Here is an 18,196-nt window from a genome sequence, read left to right as displayed (position 1 = left end):
CAAAACTAGCGGCTCGCCGATGGAAAAAATAATTATTTTTCTGATATCTCTCAGCTGAAAGCATCAAAAAAAGAGAGAACGCCTCAGTGAGAGATGCTATGACAATGGTAAGACAGGAGTGGGAAAAATTACATTTGGAGTATTTGTTTTAAAAGTGCCCTTTTAAACACAAGCAGCCAAAACAACTACCAAGTGAAGGGAAGCCCAAATGGACGCTTTTCCTCCAGGGTGGAAGCCAGCATGCCAAGTGGTGGCCAACAATAATTTCTGGCACCAAGTAGGCCATCTGCAGCCCATCCTTTTTGGTGGTACAGGTGAGGGCAGAGGGAGGCCACAAGTGTGGCACTGCAGCCCATCTACAGGGTCTGGTCTCTCTCAGGAGGGCTGAAGCCTTTGAGATGGGATAAAGCAGCAACTGAGCCATGGAGCTGCTGCTGTGTGAGAAAATCCTGGCAGTACTGCAGGTAGCCTCATGCTGTGCCACCCTGCCCTGCCTGAGCACCGCAAACCACCTCCCTGCAAAATCCAGAGCTGGAGAAGAAAGCCAGCAAGATGGAAGAGGAGCTGTGGGACAGACAGACATCTGTCTCAGGCAGATCCTGAAGCCTCCTAACCTGAACCTTGCTGAGAACCTGCATCCACTGGGGCCAGCCCTGTGCAAGGCACATGGCAGCCAGGAACTGGAACTGTGCCACAAACACCTGTGCCACCCCACACCCTGCAAGCACTCCTGCACTTCACAGGTGCCCAGGGCTTGGATGTGCTGGATGCAAATGTGAGTATTTCCAGCAGTCTGAGCTCTTCTGTCTCCTTGCTGCTCTTCCCTCCTTGGATAGGGGCTCATGTCAGACCATACCATACTCAGAGAATTCAGTGGCTCAATGCAGAAGATCTGGGAGCTGTGCTTTACATCCCCCCAAAGAGACGACCTAGTGGGAATGTCTTTAAACAAAACTTTAGAATATTTTAAATAATAAGTTAATTCTTAATAAATATGTGCTTCAAGAAAATGATAATTATATACTGCACCTTTAAATAATGCACTTAGTTCTCTGCATTGGCTTCCATTTTGGTTTCTTTTACTGTTAAAGTGCATTAATTCAAAATAATGAACCACTTCCGCATCATTATTGTTAAAATAAATCATAACATTAATATGAATCACTAAGTCACTACTATTAGTACTGCAATCTAGCAGATAACTCTATGTATTGCTCTATTTAATACTGTCCAGCAGAAGAATATAATACTTCTATTATAATCTCACAACAGCTCCAGCAGTCTTTTATGGCTGCTACCATATTAGTACAACTAAAAATGGGGAGAAGTATGAGAGACAGGGCCACAATGTCTCACACTGACACACACCCAGTGAGATGAAGCTAACTGGACATGCACTTACACATTGCATGGTGAGACATCAACATACAGAGAGGACCCTGCAGTGGGATATGAGCTGTTGTGCAGTCACACCTCCTTCTCCTGCCACCACAATTTAAAGGGATCCCAAACAAACAGCCTCCCCTCCCCACCTGCACGCAGAGAGCTGCTCAAACCACAGCACTGTTTGTAGCCTGTAGCTGTGGCACCTGGATGTTGTTTCAGCTACCGAAAGGACATCAGCCACATTAGCTGTAGGCAACTCTCTCAGTGTTATCATGGAAATTAATAAAACTCCCAAACCACACACACATACACACACATAAGAAAAAAAAAAGAAAAGAAAAAAAAAAGAAAAAAAAAAGGCAAAAGACAAGAATAACATATAGGTTTCCTAATTTTTTTTTTTTTTGGCAGTGAAACATCCCCAGTAACATATGGTCTTGTTGTGCTGTTTTACTCAGCCCCTTGATCTCAGCTATTTTGAAGCCTTTATAACCTTCAACTTCCAAGCCAAATCAGTGTGAAACTCTGGTGGAAAAAAGGACATGTAATGCTTTGTGTAAACCAGTAGTGAAATGGTCTTCTGCCCCCGCCAGCCCACCCTCCCTTAGAACAGATTTACAATGTTGCCTATTATTTAAAGGAATTAGATATTGATCTTGAGTGATTAACAAGGCCATTTAAGAAAACCCCCAAGCATGACTTCCTTAAGCACAGTGGGGATTTAGTAAATTATGTTTACAGTACAAGGCTACCACACAAATAACTCCATGTTCCTAGCCTCTTCTGATGGGTATCTCTTCCACTTCCCACACTGTGTGCCACATTTCAAAACATGAGTTACAAAAGGCAAACAGAACTGGAAATAGAAGAGGCAGCTTCCTGGTTAGATGCATTGTAGACCAAATTGCTTTGATATGAAACCTCTGAGCCTGAGAAGCCCAGGCCCACTTTCCAGTACAAATGTACTCTTTGGATTCAAGTGGGAACAGAAACACATATTTGGCTCCTACTTCAGTTTTAAGTCTTTTCTGGTAAAACTAGACACACATACTAAGAAAATACAGTAAACCCAGAATGCACAGAAAAGACAAAAACAAAACACAAAAGCAATTCCCCAAAAATATACAAATTATGTGCAGACTGAGTTTGATGGCTTTTTTTTTTTCAACTCATTGTAAACAGTGATGTTGCGGAAGGTTTCAAATTTTTCTCACTAATATCTTGGTGGGCCCTGCCAGCAATCAGTGCCCTTGGATTTGGACCAGAGGGCAAAACAAGAATTAACACATCTGACAGCTTTGTCTTTAGTGTCTTAAGGGACTTTGTTGACCAACAAAAAGTTGGATAACTTTTGAGAAACCTAACTCTGGGAAGAGAATCAACCAGTGTCACCTGGCAGGAGTCAGGCACAGAACCAAACATGAAGCCTACACAGTAACAGACGTGTTTAAGCAACGGGTTTGTAGGTTTGTTTTTACAAGCACCAGTAGGCATCACTGCCCTTGAACACCTGAAAGCCCAACTCAAAGAACAAGACAGAATGAAAGGAAACAAAAAGCCCCCAACCCACACCACCTCATAGCCTCTTCCGGTGAGTTAGTCGTAACAATACTGAAGTCAGAGACCAAAACTCTCCGTGATGAAATGATGAAAAGGCTCCAACTCTGGATCTACCAACTGTTGAGTATAGTAAAAAAAAAAAAAAAAAAGTGAACATCTCCAAAGGATTAGAGTCCCTCTGTGTTTCAGAAACTTTCATTTGCTTCTCACTTTAAGTTGTGGAAAAGCATCCAAAATTCTTGGGTATTCCACATATTGACAAAAATGAGGAGAAAGGGAGCCAAGATTGTAAAACAGTTTGGCACAGAACTCCCCAGGTAGATGCATGTGTATTTCTCTCACAAAAGGCACACATTTGGTTTCCTATCAATAATGGGAAGGATGGGATGTCATACCCTGTTACACATACAAGATTATTAACAACTTCACAAAAAGGCATTTGACTATGCTGCATCTTCCTCGTAGTTGCTTACAACATGTAAACCCCACAAACCTCTTCAGAACATGGCAGATTTGTCCTCATATAGACTCCTTTGTACAAACTGGAGCACAGGGAAACGTCTTTTTGTGTAGCAATTTTTTTTCCACATGTACACAGCAGGAACAGTATAAATTAGGGAGGTTAAAGATATTGCAACATTAGTTCTTTTTCTCCAAATAATTTGAGGGCACCCAGCCTTTGAATGGCTTCACACCACTCATTATCTGGCAGTACCACCAGCCGTTCGGGTTCCTTTCGAGGACCTCCATGCAGACACCTTCCTGAAACCCCGCAGTCTCCTCATCCCCTTCATAGTCTGCAATGGAAACATAGATGTCCTTGAGGTTGTTGTGGATGAACTGGGATTTCTCAATGGGCTTTGGCCTGACTGTGGACACAGGGATGCCGTTCCTCTGCGTGGGGAGGTTGGAGGTGGTCTCAGAGCTCTCCGTGCCCAGCTGCTCTGGCTGCTTTCCCTTTGTGTCACCGGGCTGTGACCAGGCATTGCTGAAGGAGGAATTCCGGCGGACGGTCCTAAGTTGATCTGTGGCTGTTAAAGACTCATTCCTGCGCAAGGAGCACGACAGGTTGTTATCCTTTGGTGGTGGAGACACAAACACTGACTGCGGACGGACAGCAAGTTGTCTCACACCATTCCTCATTTTAACCGGTCCTGATGCTTTGGAAAAGCCACCAGGAGGTTTGCTTGGGATGGGTGGTGTTGCACGTTTGCTCTGGTTGATGGTGTTCAAAGCTTGAACCCTCTTCTCTATCTTCTCTAAACTGTTTGACTTGTTTTCATTTTTCCTGTTCCTGGCAAAAGAGGAATCAGTCTCTGCTGATGTAGTTTCTCGCTGGTTATCAGGGAGAGCCAAATAATGGGAAGGAGCCCAGCCTTCCATGTCTCCATACTTCAGGTACCACCATCCACTGGCTTGCTTTTCCAGCACTTCCACTTCTACTCCTGCTGGGAAGCAAATTTCAGAATCCTGTACCTTTTGGTATGAATCAGTGGTCACATAGAAACATCTGGAGTAATTTTCTTGTTCAGTTTTGGCAGTGTGGCTGGAGCAGAAGACGCCACGGGAAGGAGCTGTGATGAAATCAGCTGAGCTTCTCCGAACAGGGTCATCCTGGTTATCAGAAGCAGTGCGTGGGGGGCTCGCAGACTCCTCACTTCTTGAACCTTTGAGTCCACCTCTGAGCTGCCCAGTTGGCCTCAACTGACGCCTTAAAGTGCTAATGTCCATCTTTTCTTGGCTCTGAGAGTCTGCCTTGTTCAGGAAGGGTTTGGGCCTAACGATTGGCTTTGCTCTGATGGAAGGACTCTGCCCAGGGTCTTTCTTCATGCCTGCTCTTGGCACGCTACGTAAGCCAACATCTGAAGCTGATCTTGGTTTTGTCTCCTCACTCCTGGAATAGTGACATTTTCCAAGATCAGGCTGAATGTTTTTGTCAGTTTTGAGCTTCATGAGTGATGATTTTGGAGAGCTGGAAGATGGGGAATTCCTTCGGATCAAGGACAGAGAGGAGCTTTTCTGAGAATCAGAATCCCCACTAGATTCCTTGTTGGACAAAGCATCTTCCACATAACGCCTGAACCCCTCATTCTCATAGATGGTTTCTTCTTCATGAGCAACTTCTTCTGAAGACTCTCCTACTTTGAACTTAGCTTTCTGAAGTGATGACACAGGTGAAGGCTTGAGGGGCTGAAACAGTCGTTTTTCAGGAGTGCCCTCTTCATGGTGACTTTCACTCACTTCACACTCCGAGTCAAAGCCAAAGGCAGGTACATCATACTCAGGTTCTTCGTATTTCAGCTTGTGGGGAGAGTCCTGGGCATCTCCTGAAGAAACTGCTCCAGGAGTTGTTCCTTCTTCAGAGTCCTTTGGTTTACTGGGAGGTGCTGGGGGTGGAACCTTTGGGCGAGTTAAAGTACTGGTTCTTCTGTTCAAATTTGGTTTCTTTCTCTTGTCAATGTAAGATGCTGGAGCCCATCCTTCCTTCTCTCCAATCTGCACATACCACCAGCCCCCAGAATTCTTTTCGATAACCTAAGAGGCAACAAGGAACATGTTACTTAGAAAAAAATCTCAACTCACTGCTTCCCACTCCTCCCCTTCCAATCCACTCCCATGCAACAGATAAATATTACAATTTTTCCAGATACACTGTTAAGGCTCACCTCTGCTTTTTGTCCTCCACGAAAGCTTATGCCATCAGAGATGCATGACTGGAACTCAGCAATGGTGTAATATTCCACTTCCACGGAGGGTGGCTCTGGTGGCTTGGGTAACTGAAAACCCTACGGCAAATAGGATGCTTTGCTCATTTAAACCAAAGACACAATCAGCTAAACAGCAGTATGAAAAAAAAAGCTTTTATTCACTAAGACTCTTCCTTCTTCCTGTGCTACTTCCTAATGCTAACTGCCCAGGTCTCCTGAGCAGGAGATGATGTATTGATATGGGCTAAAAGAGAAAAACCTCTCAACATATGCACTGCTCATGCCACCTTCACCAACTATTAAAACTGTAATAATCTTTACCTGAATAGTAAAATGTTGTACTTGTGGGTGATGAAGTGTGAGCTGCCACTGCAGTCACACTAAGAGCAGCCAATTTACCCTCAGATTTTGTCCAGAAAGACTCAGCTCTGGATAACATGCCACAACTGCAGAAAATTGCATTGCAACAGACCCCTAACAGATTCTGCCTGACATTAAATACACTATCTTAAAATGTCATCCCAATGAATCATTGTTCTGTATCTGCTGCTGGACTTTTTAAACAATCTGAATTAGTCAGTGATGTGAGCTAATGGGCATCTCTTGTAGCAAGAAACAAGGATAATATTATAGACCCCCCCGCTTTGCCCAGCTGAAGTGCTAGAAAGGAAGGACTTTACTGCTTGATCAAAACAATTCCAGTTCCTCCCCATAAAGACCCAGAACCTCTACTCAATCCCAACACAACCTTGCTAAAGGTTCTATAAGAAGTGACACACTGCTATTTACAGCCATTCTGGCAGCATAGCAGGCTCCTCCAAAAGTCTAAGTGACTTTACATTAAGGTGCCACATTTTGCTACAATTATTTTTTAAGGTGATAAATGAGAAAAGTGTCCTTTCAGGAATTTCAGTATTGAAAGCTTTTCAGATGAGCACAGTGCTCATCTGCAGGGCAGCTAGGTGAAGCTGCACAGCTTCTGCACTTCACTACTTAGGGTTCTGTGAAAGAACCATAGGTCAGAGCATCCACAGACAAAGCACAGGACAGACAAAGACACAAAATGATCCTGAGCCATCAATGCGAGAAGGGCAAATCACACACTGTGCTTTATTCTCCTGCTCCTCTATTTCTATGATACCCTTTCTGTAACTAACAGTCGATGTTTCATCACGCACAGCATGTTGCATCTCACAGAGAATGCAGCTCTGCACCTTAGGAACCGTGTCTAACAATGTTATAATTGAATGTTTCTGCACTATAAATGCTGAAATACAGCAGAAGCACAGCATAATAAAATGCCTTCAGATAATAGGATAGTTTGGATTAAAAGAAGATAATTAAAACCAGCAGATATGCTCAGGGTTTCACATGCAATATCACTGTTATTTTTAGCATGGGATTAAGTGTCATAGTCTTGCCAAAACAAAGTCTAATTGAAAAGAATGCAAAGAAAAATAGGAAGAAAATGCTAATATGCTATTCATGTAGTTTGTTAGGAAGCATCTCTGGTGACAGAAAAATTACAAGTCGCATACGGCTCATAAAGGGTACAGTGAAGATTAAACACTATGCATTGCCTAGATAAACAAGCTATTAGCATGACTTTTTGTATAAATACACTACTGACTAGTTCCTATTGAAGATGACAATTCTAACCTCAAATTGGTACAAACTTCCAGGATTCTAGCTTTGGGGATAAGAAATCATAGGGGGGTCTCATTCCTGTAGCACACATCCTTCCACAGGATTCTGAGCCACTCCAAACATGCACAAGAGTGAAGCTCAGCCACCTCAAAGGGGGCAGCAAGGGAAGCAGGGGACACATTCCCAGTGGCTTAAGACAAGAGAAGGTCAGAAATTTCAGTCTGGGCTAAAGACACCCAGAAGACATTTAAACCTTCTGAGTCAGCCAAACAAGTTTTAATGCACAGAACACAGCAGCTTTATCCTATTCTCCCTTCAGACCTGATTAGCTGGGGCAATATTTTGAAAAACAGAAAATGTGATTTATCATTAGGATGCCCTGTGGTCTGCTCAACACTTAAACAATGAAATGAACAGGCATGCAAATAAAGGATCCCTCCCACCTTGTAGAGCTGCACAAAGTCTCACAGAGCACCCAGACACCTACCCACTGCTAAGATAAACCATAAACCAATACACACCAGACTGGACTCTCTTCGTGGGGGTGGCCTTGTTCTTAGATTTGGAGAACCTGAGCAGGAAAGGGAACAGGGAGAGTTTATTTAACTTCACAAGTACTGCTAAACACATTTTTCAGCAGCTCTCTGCTGTTACATAGTTTGAGAATAGAAGCCAGTATGTGCAATATTTAAGGCATCTCTATGAAACAAGATAGGAAACTATGAGAATATATTAGAAATACCAAGGTATCTTAGCTATTCATCTATGCTAAGCCAGCAAATTTAAGAGGAAATCACTGCCAGAAAGCAGTGGATTGTATTTTCTCCTGGATCTGACCAGCTTCATTGGAGACTGGATAACAAAGGACTGACTAATACCTATTTTCCCCCCAGCAGTAGAAGTAATTCACTAAACACTCACACTGTCCTCTCTCCTGTTATTCTGCCATTCCTTGCACAGAATAGCATCAGCATCTGCATTTTGTAGATGAAGTAGTAAAAAACACCATAGCAACTTGCCCCCAGGAAAACAGCAGAATAAATACAAGAGACGACACAGGTGGTCTCCTCAACTTGAACATGCTATCACATTATCTACTTTTCTGGCCTAGAAGGGCACATTTTAGAGCTTTCAAAAGGGGAAAAAAGTATTTTCTGGTAAAATTAACAAAGCAAACACATGTAGGCTAAGATAAAGAACCACCAGTCAGCCCGTGTATAAAGTGAAGTTAAATTTTATCAGTACTAGTGAAGGATCACATTCTGGAGTCCCTCTTGATACATCTACAGGCTATGCAAAGGTCTGCTTGTGTGGACTTGTCTGTAAGGCCAGGACGTGGGGCCTTAGCTGACAGGCAATACCAGCCCTGAAAGGTAGAGAACAGGACTTCACTGCAAGCCTGTGAAAACCCAGACTAATGTACTGCCTTACTTATTTGAGCTCGTTGTGGTGCTATCCTTGCTATGGCTGGGGATCCCTGGGCCAGTTTGGAAGCCTGCTTGTCTGGAGTCATCATGGCATTGCCATTAGAGTCATTGCACAGGATGGGCAAACTGATTTCCTTCTTGGTGATGTGAGTTTCTGCAGACTCGTTTTCTACTTGAGCTTCCTTGTCAGTAGATGACTTCTTGTTCAGCAGGTTACTGATCTCCATGATGTTTCCTATGATTTCCACTGGCCCAGTTAAGTTCTTTTTCCTAGATGGAAGATCATCTTTAGCCTTCTTTAGATATGAAGCTGGGGCCCAGCCTTCTTTGCCCAGATACCTGGAGAGGCAAAAGGAAACACCATCACATCAAACACAGCCTTCTCATGCATTTCAGGTAGAACAGATAAAGCAAAAGTGATGGATGAAAACATCAAAGAAAGTTTGCAGTTCTCAGACAAGATTTTGTAGTCTCTACTAATTTATTATCTATTGATTAGACATATCAAAGTCAGTTGAGCCAGCAGTGAACTGTGTAGATGAAAGCCACTAATCATCCTAGGGAAGGAGCCTTTCTGGACAAGAAATAGTTACACACAAGGTAAAGAGCTTCACCAGTTTGTTTCATGCCTCCCCTAGACAGTACTCGGCAAATCTAGTATTTTCCCACACAGCAAAAAAGCAAACAAGTAAGTAAAATATTTTAATAGTTTTTAAACTTCCTATTGGCAAGTCAGATTGAAAATGGGCTAAAATAGGGATGAGCAACACCTCATACAGAGAACCTGCACCTGCAGTTTAAGATCCTTGTGCAAACCACCCTCCCTGAAACTATAAAGAACACTGGCCCTCTTTCCATAATTCCCAGCCCTGCATGAGCAGCTTTTTACCATGGAACATGTGGGACTCAAACTACTGCAGCTTCTTCCAGCACTGCTAGATCAAGAAACAATTTGTCTGAGGAAAAATGGCTTTGATGGAGACTAATTTTCCTGAACAAGCTAGAGGCAATTTGAAGAAATAAACTGGGAAATGTTAACAGATACCTGAATCCAGTACATGCTCCTGAAACACCACCCTGAGCTGATCATGCTACACTTCAAACTGAGGTAATTCTTCCACAACTGGGCTTTAGGGAAGATTTCTTTTTATAACTCCTGCCATTCCTAACACCTCAGCAGGGATTTCAGATTACAATCAGACTCCAGGGAGGACCATGTGGACGAACTGCTTTCCCTAATGAAACCCTAACTTGGTACAGTGAGAGTCACTGAAACCCTTCTCTCTACTCTCTCAAGATACCCAAAGCAGGCACTTGAAGTGTAAGTGAGAAAGCAGGCATCATTAAAATCCTGGTGCTCAGGAAATCTGCAGGAAATACAAAGGTTAAAACAGGAGGACTCTAAGGTTCTTTATTGAAAAGGGAGCCTCATTAGACAGCAGAGGAAAGAACAGGGGCACATGGGATATGAGCAAATCACTTCCTGGCAGGTGAGCTTCTTTGTCATGACAGCACTTGGATTCTGAGGTTTCCAGTGAGATTTCTGCATCAAATCTCATCCTGGTCTTCCTCACGACATCCACACACTTGAGAGTGGCTCTGGGACTTTACAGGGAGAACAGGAAAATGCAGTGTAGATTTGATTCTCTAGACTTCTTTATTACTCTTCCTGTATAAAAGCAAATACAATTATAGCAATGACTAAAAGGATCTTTCTGTCCAAACTCCTGCCTTTCCCTCTTCACCCACCTAGACCAGGCAGGATACTAGAGATTCTGCTTCTCCTTACATACTTGCCTTCTGTCACACATGAAGGTAAATATGTATGATCTCTCCTGCTCAGAGAGTTTAGTGGCAAGGTTTTCCAGTGATTCTCATGTCAAAGGAAAGCATCCCAAGAGCTCTGAGCTTTCTGTGATGCATGGAGACTAACAAGAAGTAGCAGCCTAGTACTAACTTGATTTGACTTCAAAAATATACAGAGCATCCACTGTGTGATGCTATGTCAAGAAGCAATTTGGATCTATTCAATCTTGTCCCTTTTGAGGCTTTTCTGCTAGGCCTCAAACCAAGCCAAAAAAAGGAAAAGGAAAAGGAAATAAGGAAATGCCACAATTCCTGCTGTGTCAAGGCATCACCCAGTGCCATTTTCCTGTCCTGAAGACTTTTGGTTTCATTCCCTTTTCCAGCTAACAGCCCTTTTGCAGAGACCAATGCTCCCTGCTGCCTTTGCATCAAGGAAGTTTTTTTAAAGGACATTTTTGAGTTTATACTATGTGGAGGTGTAGAGGTCTCCATCTGTGAGAAAGCCACAGTGGCCAATGCACTGAGCACTCCAGTTCCAAAGGTTACTTGCAACAGAGCTTGACTGTGCAAAATCACCAAGAAAAAATAGTTTACATCCATCTTAGTTTGTGGGAGACTTAGCACGTTTGAGATCAGAAAGGCGCCCACAGGCAGGTTCTGCACTGGCCTGTCAGCACTCCTGCCAGCTGTAGTATTTGGATAAGCCTGGGTAACCCCACTGCTACAAACACCTCTGATCTCCCACAGTTTCTCCCCATGAATAACAGCAGCAAGAGATGGACAGTTAATAACTCTGAGCAACACATCCTCAGTAGAGAGGCTGTTGTAGGCTACTTCCTCCTCTGCCAGCTAATTTAACCTGAAGTTAATGCTGAGCAGTAGCTACCAGAAACTATCAGTTTATTTCTGCAATATCACAAATAAAAACTACTTATGTAAGTGAAATATGCTTAGATTTTTTACCTTAGTCCTTGAATTTGTTCATCTTTAAGCCCTTTGAAGAATAACCTTGGAAGATTCATCTTCCCCATTTTATAGGTGAAAGAACTGAAACAGCTGTTAATCAATTTCAGCAAAGTTCTGAACCAGTAACAATTTTCATTTCACATCTTAAGAGTTGACTCACAAGTATCCTTCCTTCCTTTATATTCAGAACCTACTGCAGATATTTGAAACCCCATCCAAGACTCCTCTTCATTTCAGGGCTGCCAGCACCTCCCAGCTGTGCTTCATTCTCATGGGCTCAGAGCAACCACAAAATGAAGGACATGAAGGCACATAAAAAAGCTTTACTTAGCATATTGGTACCAACTTGCCCTGCAGTCAGTCCACTTGGGCACCACATGATTGTACCTGCCACCTGGAGACAAAGTAAGATCTAAATGAGGGATGCTAATGCCAGCTATGGGCACCCTGGGAAGCAGAGATCTACTGAAATCAATGCAGCAGTAAGCAGGATCCCAGGACAGAGCCTTTCTTTAATTTCTCCCTAGTCCTGATTTTTTTAAGTCATAATGCATGTGGGGCGGCATAAAGACAGACAGCAATATTGCCTCTAGCTTGTACAGCATTGAATTGGGGGGGTCTCAGAATTAGGTGCAGTGATTTGGTTCCTTCATGCTTCCAAAACCCTCCCTGTTTATATTACATGAAGAAAAAAATGGATTAAAACCATAGGAATGTTGAAAAAAGTCAGAAGTGCCTCTGTAAGTCTGAGAGTCACATCTGCTTTCCAGCTCCAGAGCACTGGAATTACTCCAGAGGGAAGCAAACTAGGGAAATAAAAAAAATAATGAAAAAAAAAATAAAAGAAAAAAGAAAGAAAAGAAAAAGAAGGACAGGAAATGAGGATCAGCACATGGCCAAGAATTTGGAGAAATTACATATTTAAGGTGGAACAAGCTAATTTCTTTAAGGTGGATTTAATTACAAACTACTGGATTTACTTTCCTCTCTACACATTGAAGTGTGTTCAGCCTCTTACCCAGCTCAGGGTTCAGCTGCATTCTCCTCCTGCTCCCTCTCCCCTCACATTCACAAGGGGAGGAGGAGTTGCTCCTTCAAAGGCACTCAATACTCACAGAAGCAAATTTCTGCAGGAAGGGAATCCTTGTCTGAGGGGTACCTAACAGCATGCAGGGCAGTTTACATGTAACAAACAGCACAACAGCTGGAGATCAGCTATCCAGGCTGCAAAGGACCAGCTTGCAGGGATGGATCACATCATCAACATTTCTGGAAGTGCTGCCCATGGAAAAAAAAAACAAACCTGTTTCTAAGAGTTTAATCCTCCAGGAGGAAAGCAGCACCGTGGAGCACAGTTGGCATGCCCTATACTTGTCACACATACAGGGAGCACGTAACATCTTCCAACAAGAAGAGAGGTTCCTCAAATCAAAATGCCTCTTCCAAAAAAGCCAAGTACATGCAATCCCCACCCATCATGGGGTGGCTGGGGTATCCACTGTGCTTTCAGCAGATTCCATGAATGGAGATGACATGGAAACCACTGCAGCAAGTGTCATCATGCTCCAGAAGGCACTCTTGGCATATAGAAAAATGTGTATTTTGGGTTGACTCAAAGAGGTGTGTGAGAAAAAGGGGAAAAAAATTCAACTAATTGTAGGAGTGCTAATATGGCAAAGGGAAACCTACAGTAGTAACCAGGCTACATTGCAGAAATAAAATAGAAAAATAAACTAGAGGTGTCTTCCAATGGTTCTCCCCTCAGAAAAACCTATGAGCTTGATTCCCCCATCTGAGACTTTGGATTCCACTTCTGTAGACAATTAATGGAGAAAAAATGTGACCTGACCAAACCCAGGCATTTCTGAGCTCCTCCTATCTAGAGTGCCTTCCTGGCTCCACTGCTATCTTTATTAGCTTATTTGCTCCATGGGATCATTAGACAGAAAAGTGATTTCTTTTTTCCTTCTAAGTAAGGGAAATCAAGAAAAACAACAACACTGCTTCAGTCAGCATTTTCACAGTCCTCATCCATAGCCAATAAATCAAGCAGCATTCAAACAAAAGCAAGCTATAACTTGGGGAGGGAAAGAGGAAAAAAATCACTATAATTACATGTTGAATGGAAAAAGATGACTCCATGAGATGCTCTGCACTGCTGAGAGATCAACCTCCATTTTAAGCTACTTGTTGCATCACATCTTGTTTGAAGAGAAATGAGATGTCACAGCACTGAGAGGTTCACACACAGATACAAGACAAGAGGTAGAACCACAGAAGTGCACTAAAACCCAAATGCTGTGTGAACCTAGATGAAGAAAACTCTCATCAAGTGCTCATCCTGACACCCTACATCACTGAGGCAATATCTAACTTACAGTCTCCCCATAAGCATTTGCAAAGGAGATTCTTAAGTCAAAACTCTCTGCTAGGACTGCTGTTCCAACTACATAAAAAAATTTGATATACAATAACAACTTCACCTGCCCTTGGAATGCAGTCCCTCTACATTAGGAATATCCAATGTAGACAGGTAAAAATCAAAGCAAAATAGCTGAAACCATGGATAAGCTTGCACAAGAGCTATAGCCAGCAAATTTATCTCATATCCCTGAAAGTAGCACTACCTGCCCCAAACAGCTCAAGAGATCACAATCAGCCTTTCAGCATTGCTATAAATAGATTTAAATAAGTTGCAGAATACCTCTTATACTGGAAACACATGAAAATTATACACAACAGAAAGCCTTGTTAGGTCTCACAGATCTTAACTCAGATATGGGCTTTTAACTTGAAGCAAGAAAAAAAACCTCTAAAACTGCAAGTTAAGGCATTTCCTCACTGGAATGGCCTGCAGCCTTTGCAGACACTCTAGTGTTACTTTAGTCATCATCCAATTGCCTCAGACTTTTCTTTATATTTCTTCAAGAGGCATTATGAACAATTTGGGCTTCCCTGTCCAGCTACAGTATGATTTAAATGCTAGCATTGAGTGAATGACCAGAAAGGCTCATTGTCACAGTTTCTGCAGGTTGCACAGCTCCTTTACCTGATGTACCACCATCCTTCCAGGTTCTTTTGGATGACCTCCACGGTGACCCCTTTTTCGAAGCCAATCTCATCCTTCCCCTGGCTGGCGTACGGCTGGATGGTGACATATTTCTCTTCTGGTGAGGGGAGAAAAGGCAACATCAGTTAGGGTCAGGATCAGTCCAGCTGCTTTTCTGCACTGCTTGCTTTTAAGCTGTTTTGCAGTGATTACGTGAAGCCATCACAAAGGCGGAGCCCTGCTCAGGGGCCCACTGGTTATTTATGCTGACGACATGACAGATAATCAGCCCCTTGCCACTACCCTGCTGCTGATAATCACAAAATGTTTCCATGCCAATAATGACACCAAGTCCCCAGAGAGCTCCCCCCCTTTTCTTCCCGCCTCCCTCCCCTCTCCAAGTTCCTCGAGCGGGTAAGGGAGAGGATTTGAAGCTGGACTTAACTCCCGGACTGTAACTTGACAGAATCAATCCTGCTGCCAAATCAGCCGAGCATCGCGGCGGGAGCTGCAGCCAGTTGGCTCTTTGCACACACACATGGCTGCACGGAGCATTGTGTTACTGAAACCTGAGCACTGCATCCCCAGGGGGACACAGCTCCCAGCCCAGAGGGGCTGGCCCAGCACGCTGCTCTCCTCGCACCTCCCAAGCAGCACAGGTCTACAGCAATGAGCTTGAAACATTAAAAAAAAAGTGACAGAAGAACAAAATAGGTTTGTATATGACAGGAGGTAATACAGCATTTGCATTCATAGGCTGTGAAGTGCTTTACAAACATATTTTTGCTAAATATGACTCCAGAGAAATGCTCGTGTGACACTGGTGAAGGCGGGCCAGAACTAAGACACACACTTCAAAAGCACAGACTGGATTTCAAGTACAGTGTTGGAGCCAAAAATTTAGCATCCCTATTCATCTCCAGCATCTATCCCCTTCCCAGCTGGGCAGAGGTTTTAGGCAGACTTGCTGAGAGCAAGCCAATAAGCAGAGCAGAACAGACACTTGTCAACCTCTTCTTCCACCTACCCAGGAGTCATTTACTGCAGCATTCCCATTACACCCAAGGTCACCCTTTCTCTCTGGAGCTTAAAAAAATCACACCTGCCATTGAAAACTTGAACTACCATCCTTCCTGTGCAGCAGCAGACATGGGAAGTGTCACAGAACTCCTCTCCTCAACCCAGACTATGGTGCATGTGACAGTTTCTGTAGCCAGATTAAAGGCAGGGAAGGCAAGCAATGAAGTGCACCCCAGCCAGCCTTCCTAGCACTTCCTACCAGCAGTCACAACAAGGCAGGGAAAGAATAAATGGAGGGCTGTCAGTGCAGAGGAATGGGGAGGAAATGAAGTGAATCCAAAGCTCCTGATCACTGCAGAACAAAGGAGCCATGAAAAGGCTGCAGCAGCTTGAAGCGAGCACTCTTTAAGAGAGTAAAACAGATCCAAGCAGCTGTTTGGTTTTGTGGCTCAACTGTACTTTGTTGCTGGGTGAAGCATGGAAACTAATGAAAAATAAACCAAAGCCCTTACTGAGATAGAGTAAGAAATAATACCTCAGAAAAGGGAAAATAATGTTGACAGAGAATCCGATGGCAGTGAACTCAGCAAAGCTACATCTCTGAAGTCAAATTCCCTTGATTGGTCACATTTGGATCCTTCTAATTCTGATGGGGCAAAATCTGTCAAAACCTTTGCTACCAAGAGGAAAAGATTCTCTGCTGCTCTCCCCTAGGAGGGCTGCTTAACTGGCTTATAATTGGTAAGAAACTCCAGCTAGTTTGTAATTAGCACCATCAGCTTATGACACTTCCCCACAGAAATATTCTACTACAACATGGGGCCTGAAAAATGAAACCTGGCAAATGAAATCCCAGCCTCCAAGTCACAGGACAGGAGAGTTTTTCTAGCTAGGTTTCTGCTCTGGGTGGTAGAACTGGACTAATTTTCCCTCTGTTTTCAAGTCTGCTGCAGAAGGAGCTCCATGTCTGGTTTCCACTGCATGCAATGCACTAAACTGAACTGCAGAAGACCCCATGGCAGCTAGATTGTGTCCCTGTAAGGGCCAAGGGAAAGTTCAGAGCTGCTCTGTCCAGACACACAATGTTTCAGACACTTCCAGGGATGTTTCTAGGACAGTAATACTGAGCTAAGCATATATTTGCTGAGTCTTGGAAGAAGGCCCTGTTTTTTCTTTCCCCCATACCAAAGCTGCTTTATAACCCAGGCTGTCAGAGGTCACCCTTGCCACTAGAACTCCCACAGAAATTGCTGTGTTTATTCTATTTCCCCTCCACACAAACACCAGGCTCTGCTTCAGCTAAAGGCAGCTATTTAGCTCCTCTTGCTGGGCAGAGTGGTCCCGCTCCTCAGGGATGTGGCTTCCCTTCTTCTGCAGATAACCATGCACAGGGTGCTCATGCCTAGCTTCCTACAGACCTTTCCAAACTCGTGTGTGAGGAACTGAGACAGTGGTCACCCATCAACACCAAAGCACTGGAGGCTGATCACTCAGGAGAAACAGAAAGGCTCTTCTGAACTGCCACTGTCTCATTCTGTCCATGAGCACCCTCACTGCTTACATCTTCAGTCCTGTGGCTGTTAATTCAAGACTACTGCTTTTTGAGAATAAAGCCCTTTAGGTGACTCCTCCCTATAGAGAAGAAATAATTTTTAAAAAAGAGTGCATGGAAATATGGAGGGAAGAGAGAGAAAAAGGATCTCCTATGAAGCAAGACAATCAAAAGTGTTAAAAATCAAGTCTAGAAAAGAAGGTCCCACAATGTTTTTGTTTAGCAGCTCTATTTTTAAGCCTGCAGATAAAAGCCAGGAAGGCACCATTACAATTTCCCCTTGCAAACTACTTTGACAGCAAAAATTACATTTCCAAGATTACACACATTTGGTTTCTGTCAATGCTGCAGGAGATACCACAAACATACATGAGGTTTGTAACTTAAACAAACTGGAGATATGGGCCCCCTTGTAATCAAAGTGTAAATTCTGTTTTGTTTCTCAAAGATTATCTCTAGCCAGTGGACACTTTGTATAAACCAAAATTTGCTGAAGGGAGCAGGGGAACTCTCAGTGGACGTGTCACTGAAGAGGACCGATAATAGCATTCAACATATCAGATTATTATTCAAAAGTCTTTAGAAAAGATATTTGACACTTCATGACTGATATGTAAAGTTACTGTAAAGACAACTCAGATAAATGGTTTCATGAGAGAATCAGCAGAGCGTCAGACAGCAGAATGACACTGCTCTGAGTTACACTGACAAATCTGATATATCATGCTGGCTTCATTCAGCTTTTGTGACAGGCAAGAGTATAAAACAGAAGTCAGTGAACCATCCCAGACCTACCATTGAAGTTATATGCTCAGATCTACAGAGAATACAAAAGCATATAATTTTGGTTCATTAAGTTTTGACTTCAGAATTACCAGGGAAAAAAAAGACAAACAAAAGGATAATTCGTATTCCCCAGCTGCAGCTTCTGTTACATCAACCTCAGTGTTGAGGTCAAGTGGGCAGAATAAACTTTACTACATGCTACAAAGCACACACACCAGCTAAAAGGCTGCATTCAGAAACAATGGGATCAAAGTCCTACCCCCTTTGAGCTAAAAATGGCAAGAAGGCA

The 18,196-nt window shown here is 43.2% G+C and overlaps 1 protein-coding gene across 6 annotated transcripts in view; it reads right to left on the bottom strand.

The window, feature by feature from the left end:
* Positions 1-1,960: 1,960 nt before the first annotated feature.
* SH3PXD2A (SH3 and PX domains 2A) overlaps positions 1,961-18,196 on the bottom strand; it is a 233,285-nt gene continuing 217,049 nt past the window's right edge. For 2 of the 6 annotated variants that reach the window (XM_054276805.1, XM_054276806.1), the window contains 5 exons: positions 14,550-14,667; positions 8,733-9,067; positions 7,823-7,872; positions 5,613-5,732; positions 1,964-5,481 (listed from right to left, as the gene is read on the bottom strand). In XM_054276805.1, the coding sequence (XP_054132780.1) occupies positions 3,586-5,481; positions 5,613-5,732; positions 7,823-7,872; positions 8,733-9,067; positions 14,550-14,667 (2,519 nt within the window). In that variant the 3' untranslated portion in view covers positions 1,964-3,585. Of the gene's footprint in view, positions 5,482-5,612; positions 5,733-7,822; positions 7,873-8,732; positions 9,068-14,549; positions 14,668-18,196 lie in introns of all 6 variants that reach the window. The other 4 variants (XM_054276800.1, XM_054276801.1, XM_054276802.1 and 1 more) reach the window with 4 other exon arrangements.

This window comes from Melozone crissalis, unplaced genomic scaffold, assembly GCF_028551555.1.
Source record: "Melozone crissalis strain CALT ecotype California unplaced genomic scaffold, PUWL_Pcris_2 ptg000019l_1, whole genome shotgun sequence".
NCBI classification, from domain to species: domain Eukaryota; kingdom Metazoa; phylum Chordata; class Aves; order Passeriformes; family Passerellidae; genus Melozone; species Melozone crissalis.
This window is presented reverse-complemented; position numbering and strand designations above follow the sequence as displayed.